Here is a 21226-nt window from a genome sequence, read left to right as displayed (position 1 = left end):
CCTGAAGATAGTTTAATTAATTGCGCTGAAATCCAGGGCAGCGCATCTTAAATAGAGAAGTGGTCAAGGAGTAAATAACCTACAGATTGATTTATACTTGCCTGTTCACTGTGAGTTTCATCATGAGTGTTCACAATAGTTTGGTAAACATGAAGCAAATCCGTGGTGCTTGGTAGATGCTACCGGTGAATGTGTCCATCTTGGTGCGTAAAGGATGAATTCCTCGTGGGATAGTGTTGTGAACGCAACCATGCCGACCGCTGCGATCTCCCGGCCAGTGGACCCGTTCCGCGGCCCCCTGGAAACAATCGAACCCTGGAACTTCAAACTTTTGGCGACTGTCATGTTTTTCGTGACATTTTTATCGCTTTCCGAAAACTTCATCGTCCTGTTGGTGACGTACAAGTACAAGCAGCTGAGGCAGCCTCTGAATTACATAATTCTCAATTTATCCCTAGCCGATTTCCTGGTCTCGGCTATCGGCGGGTCCCTGAGTTTTATCACCAACCTGTACGGATATTTCGTCATGGGAGTCTGGGCGTGCGTTTTAGAAGGGTTCGCGGTAACTTTTTTGGGTAAGTCACATTTTCTTTTTGAAGTTAATTTTGATAGTTCTATCAAGTAAGTTGTTTGCCCAATGTTTTTGGCGATTGTAATTGGGGAGGGAAATGGTGAGGACTTGTGCAGGTAATATAAAATATGTTAAGAGGGCATTTCGATTGGCCAGATTATATTTTCCTTGATAGAACATACAGTCAATTGGTGCTCTGTGGAACCGCCGCCATTGCAACAGGTTACTGGGGCGAGAGCTTTTCGCAATGATATTGTACCGCTGCAGTCGGATGTTAGGTAGTAAACATTACCGATCTGCATTTTCAGTGGCAATCAATTATGAACGTGTCACTTGCCCCAGCATCTATTTTATCCGTTCAGTCGAAAACCGACTCGTTGACAAATACGCGGCCGATGAAAGAAACGCACAGTCCCGTTGCCCGTCATCTCAGTTTTAAGTTGAAACTACTGTGTGTGGAGACAGTCATTGTAGACTTTGAGAGGCTCTGCAGAGAAATGCGCGCCGCTTTAGCTACGTGAGGCTTTTATAAAACGTGGAGTGAAATTAAAGTGCGTTCCATGGAATTAACACGCGGCGGGAGCCAAGTACGAATCCGTCCCTGCCTCCAAAGGCTGAGATATCAGCGCCTGTTCACTGTGATCGTGGTTCGCAGGGCAAGTGTTAGCGGCATATCTGAGCTCAATGGTGGTAACCCTTTTTCGTGGCCACTGCTTCACGTCTCCAGCTCCTTTCACATTAGCATCGGTTTCACGAACAGAAGATGCTGTCGGAAAGGTAAACATGTGTAGGAAGGAACTGCAGATACTGGTTTATTCCGAAGATAGACACAAAAACACTGGAGTAACTCAGCGGGACAGGCAGCATCTCTGGAGAGAAGGAACGGGTGACGTTTCGGGTCGAGACCCTTACTCAGTTGTGTATTCAGTGAGAGACCCCGATGCTCCTGAAGACTTACTGGAGATCTTCCTGTAGTAGCATCCGTCAGCTCAGTAGTTTCAACTTAAAACTGAGACGGGAGCAACGGGACTGTGCGATTCATTCTTCGGCCGCGTATTTGACAATGAGCCTGTTTTGGAAATAGAAAAGACATGCCCCGAAACCTTCCGCGCAGATTAGGCGCACTTGGACAGAGCACAGGAGAAAACCTTGCCGGGGACGGAGTGACAGCGGAACGAGACGCCGCCTTCTGGAGCTAGCCGCGGAGCGACAAGCCCAGCGACATTTAGTTTGAACATGGAGTGGGTTTGTGTGGAGAGCGACGCCTGTGGGGTGCACCATCACGGGATGCATCTGGAAGCAGAACGGAATGTACGGTACAGGGGAGAACGGGAACTTCATCTAATTTGTCCGATGTTACAAGAGCCAGCCTTTGTAAACCATTGCAATCTCACTCGTATGCAAACCGGGTGAGTAAAGCTGCGAGTGTGCAAACTCAATGCCGCCCGTGCCTTAATTGTCCCCAGAACATAATTGTTAGTTGCTCAAACGGCCTTCGGGCTGTTCGCACTGTGATAGCAGCAATCCCACAAGAATACTTAAAAACTACCCCTTTTCTGTAATTTAGGCGCAACGATGCCTGTCCGTACGGAGTTTGTGCCTTCTACCCGTGACCGCGTCGTTTTTCTCGGGTGCTCCGGTTTCTCTAAAGACGTACAGGTTTGCAGGTTGATCGGCTCCTGTAATTTGTAAATTGTCTCTAGTGTGTGTAGGATAGTGATAGTGTATTGGTTGGCGCAGACTAGGTGGGACGAAGGGCCCGATTCCACGCTGTATCTCTAAGGCAGAGTCTAAATGTTAAATCCAACCTAAATTAGTTAAAACAATACAATCCTAATCTAGGTAGATCATTCGCTGGGTTGTAAAATATACACAGATAATGCTGGTACAGAAAAATGGAACTAACACTGAATATGATAAACTTTCACTAGAATTACTCTTAGCTATGTCTACACTGTGAAATGCAGGGCCAGTGCGGTAGAACAGTGAGAATTGGGGTGCAAATACATAGTGTATGACACAGGTAGACAGGAGTGATGAAGGAGGGCATTTGCACCTTTGCCTTCAGCGGATGAGTTAGTACATCAAGTACAGCGACACCACGTGGCCTGACTGCTGGGTCCTACTGCTCCCTCCCCCCTACAGTGAATCTCAGTGATGGGTCTTCCTCTTCCCCCTCTTTTAACCAGGTTACCCCGACCACCCCCCACCCATAGAATAGTCCTCACGCCCCCCCCCCCCCCCCCCTCCTCGCAGAACACCCACCATCCCCCCCACCAGATCTCGCCTCAGCCTTTGTCCACGCCCCGACCTTCCTCTGACTCAAATCCTCACCCTTGTCGTGTCTTCACCATCCCCTATGACCTCCCCCTTTCTGATACCGAACGGTCTGTCCTCAACAGAGGCCTCACCTTCGTTCCCCTCCGCCCCCTCCTCAACAAGATCCGGGTCCGTCATGATGTAGAGATTTTCTTCCCTCCACTTCCGTGCCTTTTCCTATGGGAGGGAGTCCTCACCACCCAGTGATGCCCCCTTCTCCAGTCACCACTGGTCCCCCTCCCCTTGGACTCCTCCGAATGGCATTCTACCCTCTCTAGACCTCTTTATTTAAACTGTCGGCGTGACAGCAACTATCTCAACGTTTCCACTCCCCTTATCTACTCCAACCTCACCCCCTCTGAACGTACTGTCCTCCGCTCATTCTGCAGCAACCTAGATATTATAATCAAACCTGCCCATAAGGGAGGTGCTGTGTTAGTCTGGCACGCTGACCTCTACTGGGCTGAGGCCAGGCGACAACTCTTCAAACACCTCCTCCTACATATCCTTGGACCATGATCCCACAGATGAGTACCAAGCCTTAATCTCAAACAGCATTACTGGTTTCATCACTCCTGGCTGTCTGCCTTCCACAGCCTCCAACCGTATCGTTTCCCAGCCCCACACAGCCCGTTTTTAACTTCTCCTAAAAATCCACAAACACAACTGCCCTGGCCGACCCACTGTTTCTGCCAGCTCCTGTCCCACTGAAATGATTTCCATGTACTTTGACTCCATCCTATCCCCCCTGGCCCAATCTCTCCCGACCTATGTCCAAGAAGCATGCCCTTCATCTCTTTAATGACTTCCGCTTTTCAATCCCCCACCAGGAAGGCCTTAAAGCCCGTCTGTTTGTTACTTGACCACAGAACCATCCAATTTCCCTCTACCAACACTCTACTCCACCTAGCGGAGCTGGCCCTCACCCTCAACAACTTCACCTTTGATTACTCCCACCTCCTCCAAATCCAAGGCGTAGCTATGGGCACCCGCATGGGCCACAGCTATGCCTGGCCCTTTGTAGGGTACGCTGAACAATCCCTGTTCCAGGCGTACACTGGCCCTATCCCCAAACTCTATCTGTGTTACATTGATTACTGCATCGGTACTACCTCCTGCACCCATGCAGGACTCATGGACTTCATCAACTTCACCACCAATTTTCATCCTGCACTCAAATTTACTTGGACCATCTCTGACATCTTCCCCTTTCATGATCTCACAGTCTCCATCACAAGAAATAGACTATTGACTGACATCTATTACAAATCCACTGACTCCCACAACTATCTCGACTACACTTCTTCCTACCCGGCTTCCTGCAAAGACTCTATCCCCTACCCCCAATTCCACCATCTCCAATGCATCAGCACCCAAGATGAGGTGTTCCAGTCTAGAGCTTCTGAGATATTCTCATTCTTTAGGGAACGGGGGTTCCCCTCTCCTATCATAGAGGAGGCCCTCACTTGTGTCTCATCAGTACCCTGCAGCTCCGCCCTTGTTCCCTCCCCCTAGTCCAAAAGAGACAGAGTCCCCCTACTTCTTCCCTTCCATCCCATCAGCCGTCACATACAACACATAATCCTCTGAAATTTCCGCCACCTCCAACGGAATACCACCACTAGCCACATTTTCCCATCTCCACCACTTTCCACCTTCCACAGAGACTGTTCCCTCCGCAACTCTCTGGTTAACTCATCCCTTCCCATCCAAACCACCCCCTCCCCAGGTACCTTCCCCAGCTACCGCAGATGATGCAACACCAGTCATTATACCTCCTCCCTCGACCGTCCAGGGACCCCGACAGACCTTTCAGGTTAAAAAAAGGTTCACTTGCACCCCCTGCAACCTCATCTATGGCATCTGCTGTTCAAGATGTGGACTCTTGTACATCGGCGAGACCAAACACTGACTGGGCAATCGTTTCGTGGAACACCTTCGCTTAGCCCGCGTGAACCAACCTGATCTCCCGTTTGCTGGACACTTTACTTCTCCTTTTCATTCCGACATAAACCTTTCTGTCCTTGGTCTCCTCCATTGTCAGAGTGAGGCTAAACGTAAATTGGAGGAACAGCATCTCATATTTCGCTTGTTGTATGAATATTGATTTCTCTCACTTCAAGTAGCCCGGCATTCCCTCTCTGTCTATCCCTCCCCACCCAAGTCGCACTAGCTTCTCATTTTCACCCTACAAACTGCTTACAATGGCCTGTTTCCTTTATCATCATTGTTTTATTGTATATCTTTCATTCATTGTTCTTTATCTCTCCACATCACCGTCGATATCTCTCGTTTCCCTTATCCCTAACCAGTCTGAAGAAGGATCTCGACCCGAAACCTCACCTATTCCTTGTTCTCCAGAAATGCTGCCTATCCCGCTGAGTTGCTCCAGCTTTTTGTGTCTATTTACAAACATTTAGTTTGGTTTAGATACAGCAAGGAAACTGGCCCTTTGGCCCACCGAGTCTGCACCAACCAGCGATCTCCACACATTAACACTATCCAACAAGCACTAGAGGCAATTTACAATTCTACAAGCCTATGTACATCTTTGGAGTGTGGGGAATTAAGGAGACTGAGGGGTGACCTTACAGAGGTTTATAAAATCATGAGGAGTACAGGAAAGGTGAATGATCAGACTCATGGAAGGCCAGGACATTACATGCTGACCACTGTCTGATGGATTTGTAGTCATAGGCAGGGGCGAAAAACCAGGGTGGGACTGAGGATAGAGCGCGGTGATTGGAGGAGGGAGACATGGCACAGACCTGCTCCTCATCCGCAGCCAGGATCGATCCCGGCCGGCTCTCCGGCGCTGTCCTGTCCCCTGCCGAGTACCCCCCCCCCCCACCCCCTACGGGTGACCAGAGAGGTCGGCAGAAAAGATCCTCTGCTATAGGATCTTTGGTTGGGAATCAGACGGGCCAGCGCAGAGAAACAGCGCTAATTGCAGCTCAACTCTGCCTGTCCCGCCAGGTGAGCCTACAGCCCGGCCTGGATTTGCGGGAAATATGGCCAGCGGGGAGAAGCAGTGCTGGTATCCCGTCAGTCCAGACAGGGCTGTAGTTAACCTGGTGAGACAGGCAGTTGAGCTGTATTTAGCGCTGGATTGAACCTCCGAAGCCTCGCGCACGTGTGTGAGTGTGCGCGTGCGCGCGTGGCCCCCAAAAAATGGTGTCCCCCGCCCCCTCCATATTTTGGTAGCGAGTTCCGCTCTTGGTCATAGGTGTGAAATATTTAACTCGACAGATGAAGCTTGATAACCTAACACTGCCTTTGACTTTTAAAGTGTCAGACGTGGCTCAACGTGCACCGCTCTCATCCCTGAGTGAAAGGATGTAAGTTCATTATCTGAAGTTCATTATTTGACATTCTACTTCATGGCTGTGTAGTACTGTAATGTCAGGTATACTATTACAGATGAGATGCCGCACAGATGGATGTGAAAGATCGCATAGCATTATTTCGAAAAATAGCAGAGTTCTCTCAATAGCCTTTGCCGATCTTTCTTCTAATAAGTATCACCAAAAACATATCTGTTCTTCTCACACTGTTGTCCGAGGGGACTTCTTCAGGCACAAATGGACAGCCAGATTTTCTGAAATACAACACTTTAAAAGGTCTTCATTAGATGTCAAGCTCTTTGTAATGTTCTGATATTTTGCAATATACTTCATAATGTTTCTCTCATGGTTTTATGTCAAGATTCCAGCATTCTTGATCATGAGTAAAAATGGTAATGTAATGTTATTTATGTCTTGTATTACTTAGAAATATTAAACATTGAACAGACAAAAATCTGATTTAGTTACATTTATCATTAATAACAATCTTTTCATTGGGGCCAAATATTTGCCAATCCCGCGTATAACTTAAAACATGCAACAGAGAACAGTACTACACAGGAATAGGTATTTTGTCTGTGCCAAACATAAAGCCAAGACAAACTCTTATATGCCAGCACATAGCGTCATAGAGTCAGATAGTGTGTAAAGAGACCCTTCGGCCCAACTTGCCCACACCGGTCAACATGTCTCAGCTACATTAGTTCCACCTGCCCATATTTGCACCATATCTCTCCAAACCTGTCCTATCCATGTACCTGTCTAACTGTTTCATCAGTCCATACTGTTGATCCTGTTATCTGCCTCACACAGAGTTGGCTCTAGGGTGGAACACAGCAAGCATGTTGGGATAGTCCCAGCCACAACTACCTCCTCTGGCAGCTTGTTCCATGCACCCACCACCCGTTGTGTGAAAAAGTTACCCCTCAGATCCCTATTAAATCTTTTCCCCATCACCTTAAACCTATGTCCTCTGATCCTCGATTCACCTACTCTCGACAAGAGACTCTGTGAGACATAATCTATATCTATACACATCCATGTGCCTGGTAACAAGTCTCTAAAATGCCACTATTCTATCTGCCTCCACCACCACCTTGGCACCATGTTCCAGGCACTCATCATCCTCGGTGTGCATAAAACACCTGATTCAGTGACAGTTTCTTCCCAGCTGTTATCAGACATCTGAATCATCCTTCCACAACCAGAGAGCAGTGCTGAACTACTATCTACCTCTTCACTGTACCTCGGTACACGTGACAATAAACTAAACTGAACTGAAAAACTTGCCCCACACATCTTCTTTAAAGTTTGCCCCTCTCATTTTCAAGCTCTGCCCTCTAGAACCTAATATTTTCATCCTGGAGAAAAAGACTGTCCATCTTCCCTATCTACATCTGTTAGAATTGTATATACTTCTATCAGGTTGCCCCTCAACTCCAACAGTCCAGATAAAATAATCCAAGATTGTCTAACCTCTCCTTATAACTAATGTTGACCCAATCCAAGTTACTTCCTGGTGAATCTCTTCTGCACACCTTCCCAAGCCCCATCTTTCCTGTAATGTGGCAATACCAGAACTGCATACATTGCAGTGTACTGTTACATCGCGGCAGTTTGGGTAACAGAAACACCCCCTAAAGGATTTCACAATTCACAACCATATACAATTTTGATGGAAAATTAAAGATTCACGCTTACGAATTGTATGTGAGAAACACAGAAATTAGTAATCACAAATGCGAAACAAACAAAATATTTTGTCAAATTATGTCCAGGGTTTGTGTTATGGAGAATCGTGATATAGAGAAAATCTGATCCCTCCATAATGCAGGGATGTGCTATACTCCAAATGTAGCCTAATGTTATAAAGCTGCAGCATGACGTCAACTTTTATACTCAATGCCTTGACTGATGAAAACAAACATGCTGAAAACCTTCTTTACCACCTTATCCGCTGGTGTTGTTATTTTCACGTAGCTATGGACTTGCACGCCAAAGTCCCTTTGTGCACCAAAACTCCGAAGGGCCCAACCAATTAATGTTTTGCATTTCATTTGCCATGGATTAAGAGTGGAGAGGGAAGATACATTTTCTTGAATAGTAAGGTTGTCAAAGGTCTTGAGTAGAAAGCAGGAGAATGGGGTTGAGAGGGAATGACAGATCAGCCATGATTGAATGGCGGAGTAGACTTGATGGGCCGAATGTTGCCTAAACCTAAAAAATCCTTCTGAAACATGAAATAGCCAAAAGACACCTGATTGGTGTCATATTATGGGTTAACATTTGATTTTGTTGATTTTGTTTCTGATTACAAAGTCACGCATCCTTTATCTATTTCCAACAGCCAACCTGCTCTTCATTCAGAGAGTCGTGCTTGCGCATCTCAAAGTATCACTGCTCTAGCAAATCTTATAAAATTATGCCACTTCAGTTACATTTCCCTTTGCATATTCTTTCTCTCAAATTATGTTCACTCACGCTTCCCGATATTACTTTCTTTTGTAAGATTTCTTATCTCACCCGATTTTCCAAATCTTCCCGTAGTCTGCTGGTGTTCTCTCCACTGTAAGAGGAGCTAATGGGATCACGACGAAAACTGGAAAGGCCCAATTTGAACGGTTAAAGTTGTTTGTTTGCAAACAATTTATCTTTAATAACATAATAAATAGCATGCAACAAAAGTTTTTCATAGTATCTCAATACACATGACAATAAACTAAACACTAAACTGAACTAACCCAAGAAATGTTGATCTTTTTTTCAGAATGAGTGTCTGATATGGCTATTAGTCACTTATCTTATTTCCGCTCCTGATACAAAATGGAATTCAGTTGCCTGGGATAGTTTTGTGGATGTGTGGTTATATGCGTAAACAGGATTGGTGTTGATATAAGAATAATTCTCAACTTCCATGCTGATTTTGTTTAGAAACACAGAAAATAGGTGCAGGAGTAGGCCATTCGGCCCTTCGAGCCTGCACCGCCATTCGATATGATCATGGCTGATCATCCAACTCAGTATCCCATCCCTGCCTTCTCTCCATACCCCCTGATCCCTTTAGCCACAAGGGCCACATCTAACTTAAATATAGCCAATGAACTGGCCTCAACTACCTTCTGTGGCAGAGAATTCCACAGATTCACCACTCTCTGTGTAAAAAATGATTTTCTCATCTCGGTCCTAAAAGACTTCCCTCTTATCCTTAAACTGTGACCCCTAGTTCTGGACTTCCCCAACATCGGGAATAATAAGTAGTTTAGTCTTAATTGACTTCAGCACGGTGAGAAACTATAGCACCAGAGTACAATCAAATGGGTGTTCTCCAAGTTCTGCTATACCGCAGGTGTTCCACAAAGTACTGCTTCTGGTGGTGTACCATGAAAAACTGAACTTTGAAGCCTATTTAACTACAAGTAGATTTAAATCAACGTATTTGCTTTTTCCTATTGGGTCTCCACGTGCTGAATTCAATGCTTATCCTTAGGTTATTTATACCGTGCTTTGATGCTTTCTGTCATGCATCGCTTTGTTTCTTTGTGATCTGGTTAATCTAGGAGGTGGAAAAGCTATTCAGGAGTCAGAGAAGGCGGAAATTTCCTGGACCGGACAATGTTTCCCCCTCTACCCTCAAGCTCTGTGCCGAACAACTGGCACCAGTCTACACAGACATTTTCAATCGGTCCTTGCAAACCTGCACTGTCCCTGCCTAATTCAAAGTCTCCACTATTGTTCCTGTACCCACAAAGCCAAGGGCTACTGGTCTTAATGACTAGAGACCTGTCGCAGAGACTTCTGTAGTCATGAAGATCCTTGAAAGACTTGTACTGGCCAACCTGAAAAATATCACAAACCCCCTGCTGGACCCCCTGCAGTTTGCATGCAGGGCCATTAGATCAGTGGAAGATGCAGTCAACCTAGGCCTGCACTTCATCCTCCAGCACCAAGAGCATTCAACACCATTGTGCCAGAGCTACTACATTCCAAACTCTCCCAGTTAACTGTGCCTGAACCACTCTGTCAGTGGATCATCAACTTCCTGACAGACAGGAAGCAGCATGTGAGGCTGGGAAAGCACATCTTGGACCCGTTGACCCTCAGCATAGGAGCACCACAAGGCTGCGTACTCTCCCCTCTCCTCTACTCTCTCTACACCAATGACTGCACCTCCACAGACACCTCTGTCAAGCTTCTCAAGGTTGCGGATGCCACAACCCTGATTGGACTGATCCAGGATGGGGAGGAATCTGCCTACAGACAGGAAGTGACACAGCTGGTGTCCTGGTGCCATCACAACAACCTGGAGCTCAATGCTCTTAAGACAGTGGAATTGATTGTAGACTTTAGGAGAGCTCCCCTTCCCCTCCTCCCACTCACCTTCAACAGCATCACAGTCACATCTGTGGAGTCATTTAAGTTCCTTGGAACCATCATCTCCAGGGACCTTAAATTGGGAGGCCACCATCGACTCCACAGTCAAAAAGGCCCAACAGAGGATATACTTCCTGCGGCAGCTGAGAAAACACAATCTGCCACAGGTAATGATGGTCCAGTTTTATACTGCCGTCATAGAGTCTGTCCTCACCTTCTCCATCATGGTCTGGTTTGGCTCAACCACCAAGCATGACATCTGGAGGCCGCAGCGCATTGTTCGATCAGCTGAGAAGGTTGTTGGCTGCAACCTTCTCCCTATCAACGAACTGTACTCTGCAAGGGCCAGGATGAGAGTGGGTAAGATCATCTCTGACCCCTCTCACCCTGGCCACAAACTCTTTGAAGTACTTCCCTCTGGATGGCGACTCCGGACTGTCAAAGCCTCCATAGCCAGACATAAAAACAGTTTTTTTTCCACGAGCAGTACCAAAAGCCTGTAGCCTCCTTTTGCTCTGGTATTTTATTTAATTCATCACATGTTTAAATGATAATGTTTTATTTTTAATTGTGGACCCTATATCATGTTGTTACTTGCGAGCAAAGCACCAAGGCAAATTATTTGTATGTATACATACTTGGCTAATAACATTTATTCAATTTATTCAATTCAATGCAATCTGATCTAATCGTCATGCCAGACTTTGATCTTTCTTTGTATTTTCTTCTTCTTAGGCCATTCCTCTTTTGTATTGTATTGTATTCAAATTTATTGTCATTGTCTCAGTTAGAGACAACAAAATGAATTTCCCTTACAGGCAGTATCATAAAAATAAAAATAAATAAATAATAATAAATAATAAAACATATTAAAAATAAAATAGAATTTAAAAAAAAGCACAAACACTGAAAGTCCACGACACAACATAACACAGTGGCACCAAGGTGAGGAAGGCACCATAGTCCAGCCAGCCTCCCCTCCGTTCTTCCCAGATGTTCACTCGTGGTCGAGGCCTTCCTAGCACCCGCAGTCGCCGCACCGGGCGGCCCGATGTTCAGGCCCTCACGCCGGGCTGGTGGAACGCCGACGCCGAACCCCGACGGTGAACATCCTCCTCCTCAGCGGCCCGGACCTCCTGATCAGCCCTGGGGTGGAGGATGAAGTTTCATTTCCAGTTCCATGGAGTGAGAAATACCAGTGCCTACATGCTTTTAGTGTGGGTGTCTATTGCACCCCAGCCACCACACCATGCATGGTTGAAAGAGCAAGTCTTGGTCCAATAGCAGTAAGATCCAAGGCAATTGCAGACTTGGACCTTCTGCACAGATGGAGCGCACATGTATGTAGGCACACACCTACGCACAAATCCATATAGGTACTCACTCAATCACTCACGCACTCAATCATGCACTCACTCGCTGACACTTATTAGCCTCCTGACTTCTGCCATTCTTTCATTTATGAATACTTTATTGTCATATGTGACATGTCACTGTGAAATTATTTTCAAATTTTATTTGACTACCTTTTCCTCCCTCAGACCCCTTCACGTTCAACTCCTTCACCATCCATGACCTCTTTTCTCTTGCTCCCTTTGTTTCCACCCAACTTACCTACTCTCTACGTTTGCTACTCTGTCTCTAAAGCTGGCAGCCACGATCTCTCTCCCAGAATGACACTGTCGACCACTTTCCAACTCCTCCTTGAACCCTCCACTTTCCCCCCTTCCGGACAGCCTCCAGCCGACAGATTGACCTCACCTTCCATCATTGCAGCCATGCTGACTGAACCCTGACCTCACTGAGCCACACCTAGATAATCGCAGGAGAATCCTCAGCCACCATCTGTTGCAGTGTGATGTCAACAGAACATGGTCCCCCAGAGCATTGCAGCCATTTTGATGGGTCACAAAAGCAGTTTCCCAGTTGACGGTAATGGATTCATCCAGTGGGAAGTATCTTACGTACAAGTCCCTAGGCTGAAAGGTCTTCATAGAAACATAGAAACATAGAAAATAGGTGCAGGAGTAGGCCATTCGGCCCTTCGAGCCTGCACCGCCATTCAATATGATCATGGCTGATCATCCAAATCAATATCTCATACCTGCCTTCTCTCCATACCCCCTGATCCCTTTAGCCACAAGGGCCACATCTAACTCCCTTAAATCCAGCCAATGAACTGGCCTCAACTACCTTCTGTGGCAGAGAATTTCACAGATTCACCACTCTGTGTGTAAAAAATGATTTTCTCATCTCGGTCCTAAAAGACTTCCCTCTTATCCTTAAACTGTGACCCCTTGTTCTGGACTTCCCCAACATCAGGAATAATCTTCCTGCATCTAGCCTGTCCAACCCCTTAAGAATTTTGTAAGTTTCTATAAGATCCCCCCTCAATCTTCTAAATTCTAACGTGTACAAGCCGAGTCTATCCAGTCTTTCTTCATATGAAAGTCCTGCCATCCCAGGAATCAGTCTGGTGAACCTTCTCTGTACTCCCTCCATGGCAAGAATGTCTTTCCTCAGATTAGGAGACCAAAACCGTACGCAATACTCCAGATGTGGTCTCACCAAGACCCTGTACAACTGCAGTAGAACCTCCCTGCTCCTATACTCAAATCCTTTTGCTATGAATGCTAACATGCCATTCGCTTTCTTCACTGCCTGCTGCACCGGCATGCCTACTTTCAATGACTGGTGTACCATGACACCCAGGTCTCGTTGCATCTCCCCTTTTCTTAATCGGCCACCATTCAGATAATAGTCTACTTTCTTGTTTTTGCCACCAAAGTGGATAACCTCACATTTATCCACATTATATTACATCTGCCATACATTTGCCCACTCACCCAACCTATCCAAGTCACCTTGCAGCCACCTAGCATCCTCCTCACAGCTAACACTGCCCCCCAGCTTCGTGTCATCCGCAAACTTGGAGATGTTGCATTCAATTCCCTCATCCAGATCATTAATATATATTGTAAATAGCTGGGATCCCAGCACTGAGCATTGCGGTACTCCACTAGTCACTGCCTGCCATTCTGAAATGCCATTCTGCCATTGGACTCCAACAATGTTTTTAAACCCATAGGGTGTATATCTCCTCTACTATCTATACACCCATGTGCCCTCCATCATCAAAGCAGATGGCCCTTTGTCTCTCCCATGCCTTCTCTAAACCCTTGGCTCCTCTGTCTCAATGCCCTGTTCATTGTAGCCAGAGACTTCAATGAAACCAACCTCAGAGTTGTACTACGAAGGGCTATCAACATGTTTCTTGTTCCTCCGGAAGCCAGAACACCCTTGACCATGATCTTTGCAAAGCCATGAAGAATGCCAAGAGGCAATACCGGGACAAACTTGCATCCTAGTATAATCATTCAGACACCCACAGACTGTGGCAAGGTCTGTATACTATATCGGGCTGCAAAGTGAAGTCAGGCAACATCGCTGGTGATACTGTGGCCCTACCTGATGAACAACACATTCTATGCTCGCTTTGAGCAGAAGGCCAACAAGGCAATGTCCACACATTGTGGACGCAGCCCAGACCTTCACACAAACCAACCTTCCATTGACTTCATCTAAACTTCACGCTGCCTCAGCAAGGCCAGCAGCATAGTCAAGGCCGAGTCTCACCTGATCACTCCCTCTTCTCCCCTCTCCCATCAGACAAGAGGTATAGAAATGTGAAAATGCACACCTCCAGATTCAGAGACAGTTTCTTTCCAGGTATTTTCAGGCAACTGAACTATCCTATCACCAATTAGAGTGTGGTCTTGACTTAACATCTCTCTCATTGGAGACTCTTGGATGATCTTTAATTGAACTTTACAGAACTTTATCATGCACTAAACATTATTCCCTTTATCATGTATCTGTACACTGTGGATGGCTTTATTGTACTCATGTATAATCTTTCTGCTGACTGGATAGCACGCAACTAAAAGGCTTTTCACCTTAGCATGGTACTCATCACAATAAACTAAACTAGACTTGTGGTCTCTGTAATCCATGGGGCCTCGATCTTTCTTCCTATTCCTACGGCCAGTGTTCTCGTTCCTGTCCTAGACCCATGGTGCTGCATCCCAGCATCTGCTGTGCTGTCCTAAACTCACAGTTCCTGTCTCCAATCTCTTTAAACCCACATGGGATCTTCTGTGCTGTCCTTAAACCCATAAGACAGTCTCATGAGCTGCCCCTAAACCCACAGGCCAGCTGTCAAAACTGGTTCACTGTAGCCCGATTTTCCACTGGGAGATAGAGAATGTGAGTAATAATAAATGTATATAAAATATATTTAAGGCCACCACTAGATTAACAGGCAGGTTTGAATAATACATTGTAGAAACCATACTGGATTCATTGATAGCTCAAGAGAGTCAAGAGTATTTAATTGTCATATCTACTGCAATGGGACAATGATATTATTTCTTACAGCAGCACAGCAGGTATTTAAACATTATACACTGTAGATTCACTAAAGTAAACAACAAAAAGAAGATCAACAAATCAAAAATCCCAATATAATGGAAAATAAAACCAAGATAGTTTGTAGTTTGAAGCATGTCGTAGCATTCAAAAGCCTGATGGTTGTTGGGAAGAAGCTGTTCCTGAACATGGATATCACAGTTATCAGACTCCTATATCTTCTTCCCGATAGCAGGAGCATGGCCAGGGTGATGTAGGTTCTTGACCTTTATGAGGCAGTACCTCCTGTAGATCACTTTGATAGTGAGCAGGTCAATCCCCATGGCATGCAGTGACCACCACTTTTTGTAATTATTAAACCGTCCAATTCTTGTAATAAATAAAATAAAATTACTTTAATTCCTGGGCGTTCAAGTTGCTGAACCAGGCTGTGATGCAACCAGTCAACATGCTTTCTACTGTACATCTGTAGAAGTTCAAGAGAATATTCGTCAACATACCAATCTCCTTAATCTTCTAAAGAAGGAAAGGCATTGATGGGCTCATTTATAATTGGATTGTTTCGCAGGACAGATATTCTGATACCCTTCAGTCTGAAGAAGAGTCTCGACCCGAAACATCACCTATTCCTTCTCTCCAGAGATGCTGCCTGTCCCGTGTCTATTTCAGATCTTCAGAGATAGGCATGCCCAGGAACTAGAAGTTGTTGAATCTCTCCACCATCGACCCATCGATAAAGTCATGTTTGTCATTCCTCGGCCCGCTTCTTCTAAAGTCAACAATCATCTATTTGGTTTTACTGACTTTGAGAGTAAGGTTGTTGTAGTGGAACCAATCAGATGATCAATCTTCCTCTCACACTTTGGCTCATCATTATTTAGAATTCATGGAGGTTACTTCCTTCAGGAGGTAGAAGGGATGGCACTTCACCACCAGGTGTTCCAGGTGCAGAGAACAGGAGTTGGAAAGGACCGCCATTTCTAAGCACCAAGAAGGGATTACCATGAGGCAGATCCTCCGCCTCTCCACTTCTCCAATGTCTCCATTCGGTCCATGTGATGAATGGAGAAACATTCAGGCTGGAGGGCCATGTCTGGGGAGCTGGGGATGAGACATGTCTTTGTGACACAAAACACACAACATTGCCTCAATTCTCTGATAAGGCAGCTTTGCCCTGAAGGCCTCAACTTCATTCTCTAGGGACTGTACATAGGCCAGTAGAATGGAAGGGGGTTGGGGGTGATGTTGGGGTTTGTAGTCGTGTGCACTTCAGTCTTACTTGCAACCGAGGGCGGGCTCCTCCTCCTCCTCCCCTTTTCCTTCTTCTTCCCCCCCCCCACCCCCCATCAGTCTGAAGAAGGGTTTCGGCCTGAAACGTCGCCTATTTCCTTCGCTCCATAGATGCTGCTGCACCCGCTGAGTTTCCCCAGCAATTTTGTGTACCTTCGATATTCCAGCATCTGCAGTTCCCTTTTGATTACTTGCAACCTATCCTGTCAACAAATAAAAAATCCCAATATAACGGAAAACATTAGGTTGTAACATAGATTCACCGGGTTAATGCAAGGAGAATCTACACTGTAGCAAATAAGGATCAAACAATACCTTTATAAATGTTTCTTCACTATCATCTAAGATTGTGACAGATCGCGTAAGGCAAAAAAAGCCTTTGTGATTGCAGACAACACAAAGATTGCTGGAGTTGAGGACAGTGAGAAAAGGTGCCACAGTGTACAGCAAGACATTGAACAACTACAGAAATGGGCAGGGAGATGGCAGATGGAGTTTAATCCGAGCAAGTATGTGGTGTTGCACTTTGGGAGGTTGAATGTATGGGGACGGTATAAGGTTGAAGGCAAGAATCCTAACATGTGCTGAGGACTCTTGGAGTCTAGGTCCAAAGGTTCCTGAAAGTGGCAAGACAAGTAGATACACAGGTATAAAAGGCATATGGTGCCCTCGCCTTTGTTGGTCAGGGCATTGAGCATAAAAGTCAGGAAGTTTGGATGCAGCTCTATACGAATTTTCTTAGGCTGCGTTTGGAGTATTGCATGCATTTCTGATCGTCCCATTACGGAAAGGGTGTGGAAACTTTGGAGAGGCTTTGAAGGAGATTTACCAGAATGTTTTCTGAATTATGAAATATTAGCTACAAGGGGAGTTTGGACAAACTTTGTTTTCTGTCAAATGCAAGGCGTTCAGTGGAGAGCTGGTAGAAATATGTAAAATTATGAGAGACGTGCATAGTGCAGTCAGAACCTTTTTCCCTGGGTGGAAATGTCAAAGACTAGAGGGCATTGTTTTAGGAGTGTGAGGCAAAGTTTAAAAGATGAGCAGGGTGAGTTTTTTACACTGAGGGTGGTTGGAACCTGGAACGTGGTGGGAATGGAGGAGTATGGATCATTTGTAAGCAGTTGAGGTACGTTTATCTTGGCATTATGTTTGGCACAGAAATGGTGAGCTGATGGGCTTGCTCCCATGCTTTATCTTTCTATGTTCTACATGCTTTGACATAGTGAATAGATGAAGAAGAGAAGATTGTAACTAATGAGGTAAGTTTTCAATGCGTTGAAAAATCATGGCGATAAAACGATTGCTCGGATCATGGGGTTAGTTCTGAAATGTTCATCAAAACGTGGCATGAGTAAGAAGGATCAAGGGATTTTTCTGTGCTGTATATCTCTTTAGTTCTCTAAACATTTTGTTAGTTTGCAGTATGCTGGATAATATTTTAATTAGAGGAATATTTTGATCGATTTGATTGAATCGTTTTACATTGAATGTTGATGTTATGAATGTTTATGCGGGGAATTTCAAACTGATATTCATCACTTGGATTTATTGCTATATATAGACCAGTCATTTCTGGCCTTCTCCACAGATTGGTCTGATAAATTCAATGAACGGTGTGTGCGTTATGTATTGTTACTGACATAATTCATGGTTCAACATAAGAACTATTTATGATTAAAGAGACACAACATTGACAAATTATTCAACCCGCCTTCTTGAAATTAATGTAGGTGTTTTAGAATCAATTATATGTATAGAACTGCCCAGCAGAATAGGAGATTAAAATGGTGTATGATCAGGAAATTCTAAAGTGAAAATATTTCCACCATTGATGGGTGGGCGGAGGAGCCCAACTGGTGAGTCACATCTATGACTTGAGAAATTGCAAAATTAAAACTTTTTCTCTGCTGAAGTATTAGTTTGGGTTAAATGGTTCTATTAAACTAAAAGGACCAAGTCTTCAGTGTGGTTCAGAACCATGGGCCACAGTTTCAGAATAAGGGGTAGGCCATTTAGAACAGAGATGAGGAAAAACTATTTCACTCAGAGAGTTGTGAATCTGTGGAATTCTCTGCCTCAGAAGGCAGTGGAGGCCAATTCTCTGGATGCTTTCAAGACAGAGTTAGATAGAGCACTTAAAGATAGTGGAGTCAAGGGATATGGTGAGAAGGCAGGAAAGGTACGGATTGTAGATGATCAGCCACAATCACAGTGAATAATGGTGGTGCTGGCTCGAAGGGCCGAATGGCCTACTCCTGCACCTATTTTCTATTGTCTATTGTTAATTGTAATTTTTAGTTAATTGGTATATGTCCATTTCAGCTTGGGTATAATTTTTGAGTATGTGCGGATTCTGCATTTCCATGGGTGGCATTTTACCTACCAAATTCAGGGATAATTGAATGAAAAAAATCTATTTTAATTAAAATGAAATTTGATTAATAGTCTATGCAGATTAATAGTGGCTGTTGTATGGGTGGTATATATTTCTGTTGTTTTGTGTAATTTGTATATTTATCTGGGTCAATCAGGGACAGTCAGTATGGCATTGCATGTGACAAGTTGTATCTTACGAACTTGACCGAGTTGGTTTAGGAAGTGACAAAGGTGATCAGTGAGGGTAGGGCAGGGGGTTGTGTACATTGACTTTAGTAAGCTATTTGTTCAAGTTCCCCATGGTCACCTGATTCAGAAGATTAAGATTTACAGGATTAACAGTGACTTGACCACATGGATTCATAATTGCCTTACTGATAGATGACAAAAGATTATAGTGGAAGGACAATATTCAGACTGGAAGTCTTATACTAAAGGAGTTCTGCAGGGATCTGTTCTGGAACCTCTGTGGTTTGTGTTACATGACTTGGACGTAAATGTAGATGGGTTTATTAGAAAATTTGGAGATGACACCAAGATTGCTGGGGTCGTGGGCTGTGAGAAACGCTGAGAAGCAATATAGAGAGGATTAGCTACAGAAGTTGGTGGAGAAATGGTAGATGGAGTTTAATCCAGCAAAGGTGCAGAGCAGTTGTACTGAGGATGCAGAGGATTTTTACCAGAATTATGCCAGGATTAGGGGCTATTAACTACAGGGAGAGGTCGGACAGACTTGGATTATTTTCTCTGTAAAGCCAGTGGTTGCTGTGGAGAACTAATAGAATTATATAAAACTATGAGAGGCATAGATGTAGGTAGTCAGAACCATTTTCTCAGGATGGAAATATCAAATACTAGGTGGTATAGCTTCAAGGTGAAAGGGCCAAAGTTTAAAGGAGATGTGCAAGCCTAGTTTTTTACACAGAGGGTGGTGAGTGCCTGTAACATACTTCCACTGGTGGTGGGTGAGGCAGATACGATAGAGGCATTTAAGAGACGTTTAGATAGGCACATGGATATACAGAGGATGGAGGGATATGTGCAGGCAGATGAGAGTTGTCTTGGCACCATGTTTGGCATGAACATTGTGGGCCAAAGAGCCTGTTCTGCTGCTGTTCTATGTTCTATTCTATGTTCAACACAATAGTTAATAGAAACAGAACTTACAGATGTGTTTTACATTTGGTTTCTGTGTCTGTATTTCAGGGATCGTGGCACTCTGGTCACTAGCTGTGTTAGCCTTTGAGCGATATTTTGTGATTTGCCGACCAATGGGCAATATTCGCCTGCAAGGAAAGCACGCTGCCCTTGGCATTATCTTCATTTGGGTCTTTTCCTTCATCTGGACCATACCACCCACCATCGGATGGAGCAGTTACACGGTCAGTCCAATTGGCACGACATGTGAACCTAACTGGTGAGCCCATTGCTGAAATGAATATAGCTAAAGTACTAGTATGAAATGATGTACACCTTCCATTACCAAAGTCTGATTTTGAATCTACAATGTTTTATATTTCCAAGTTATAGACCAAAGACATACATTTTAAAAGAGTTCCGGTCAGAATTTATTCACCCTCTCGTAACATTTAAATGTTATGTGAGAATGCTTATAAGATTATCCAATAACATTTTCTGTCTTTTTGTCATAGGAAGATAAAGCCAGTACAATTCAGGCTCATTGCAATTAATTTAAAACAGTTGTAGTAATTTCACTTCGATATTATCTGTGTTAATATCAAGAAATCAACAATGTCATTTATATGTCACAGATTATGTGTAGGGAATTTTTAGTCTGAAGCAGAACATATTCAAAATGAATTATAGTGGGGAAATATGTGACAGTCTGGTTTTGGTGATCATCCTCACTAAAACAATTTGATTTATCATCGGGATAGTGTTTTTTAGTGTCTGTGAATAATGTAGGTTCACTATGAGACCAAGCTCAGTGAGCTGCTTGCTGATTTATACTTGAGTAGAAACAGGACAATTTTGAATTAAGAATCGGGAAGGTCCGCAAGGGTTCTCACTAATTGTTGCAAAGTGACATTTTTTAAGAGTGTACACTCTGCACCAGGAGAGGAGCAGTTTCACTTGTATCTTTCCTAATGACTGCAGACTGACAACACAAAAGCACATATGAATTAGGAGCTGGAGTTGTCCACCTGGTCCCTTGATCCAGCTCCACTATTGAATCAAACCATGGCTGATCTGATTGTAATGCCAACCTGCCCACATTAATGCCAGCAGCACTGCTGCACTCCAGGTAATATGACAATCACAACTGGAGATCCTATGCATCAAGAGTCTTCAGTTCTCCTGCATTCACCTGAGTGAGGAATAACAGGATTTCACTGCTCAAAAAAAGATGTTGACAGAGATTTCTGTAATTTTTGAATGATAGAGCAGGACAGGTTATACACCAATGTTGGCAGCCATGTCCAATCTCCATAAACCTCCATGTCTCCACTTCTTTCCAATCTTCTGAATGAAAAATTAATAACATCTATGCTCCATCAATGAG

General features: G+C 44.5%; 1 protein-coding gene across 1 annotated transcript; it reads left to right on the top strand.

Annotated features, from left to right (window-relative positions):
* Window positions 1-250: 250 nt before the first annotated feature.
* LOC116970464 (opsin-VA-like) lies at window positions 251-20584 on the top strand. The gene is made up of 3 exons (XM_033017107.1): window positions 251-575; window positions 19909-20120; window positions 20525-20584. The coding sequence occupies exons 1-3, from the start codon at window positions 251-253 to the stop codon at window positions 20582-20584; spliced, it is 597 nt and encodes a 198-aa protein (XP_032872998.1).
* Window positions 20585-21226: the final 642 nt, after the last annotated feature.

The sequence above is a fragment of the Amblyraja radiata genome, unplaced genomic scaffold (genome assembly GCF_010909765.2).
Source record: "Amblyraja radiata isolate CabotCenter1 unplaced genomic scaffold, sAmbRad1.1.pri scaffold_914_ctg1, whole genome shotgun sequence".
NCBI classification, from domain to species: Eukaryota; Metazoa; Chordata; class Chondrichthyes; order Rajiformes; family Rajidae; genus Amblyraja; species Amblyraja radiata.
Note: the sequence above shows the minus strand (reverse complement) of the source record. Positions and strands in the feature narration are given on the sequence as shown.

Coding starts and splice junctions, on each gene's coding strand:
- LOC116970464 (XM_033017107.1), top strand. CDS start 251: ATGCCGACCGCTGCGATCTCCCGGCCAGTGGACCCGTTCCGCGGCCCC. Junction 576..19,908: donor GTTCGCGGTAACTTTTTTGG/GTAAGTCACATT, acceptor TCTGTATTTCAG/GGATCGTGGCACTCTGGTCA. Junction 20,121..20,524: donor CGACATGTGAACCTAACTGG/TGAGCCCATTGC, acceptor TTCAAAATGAAT/TATAGTGGGGAAATATGTGA.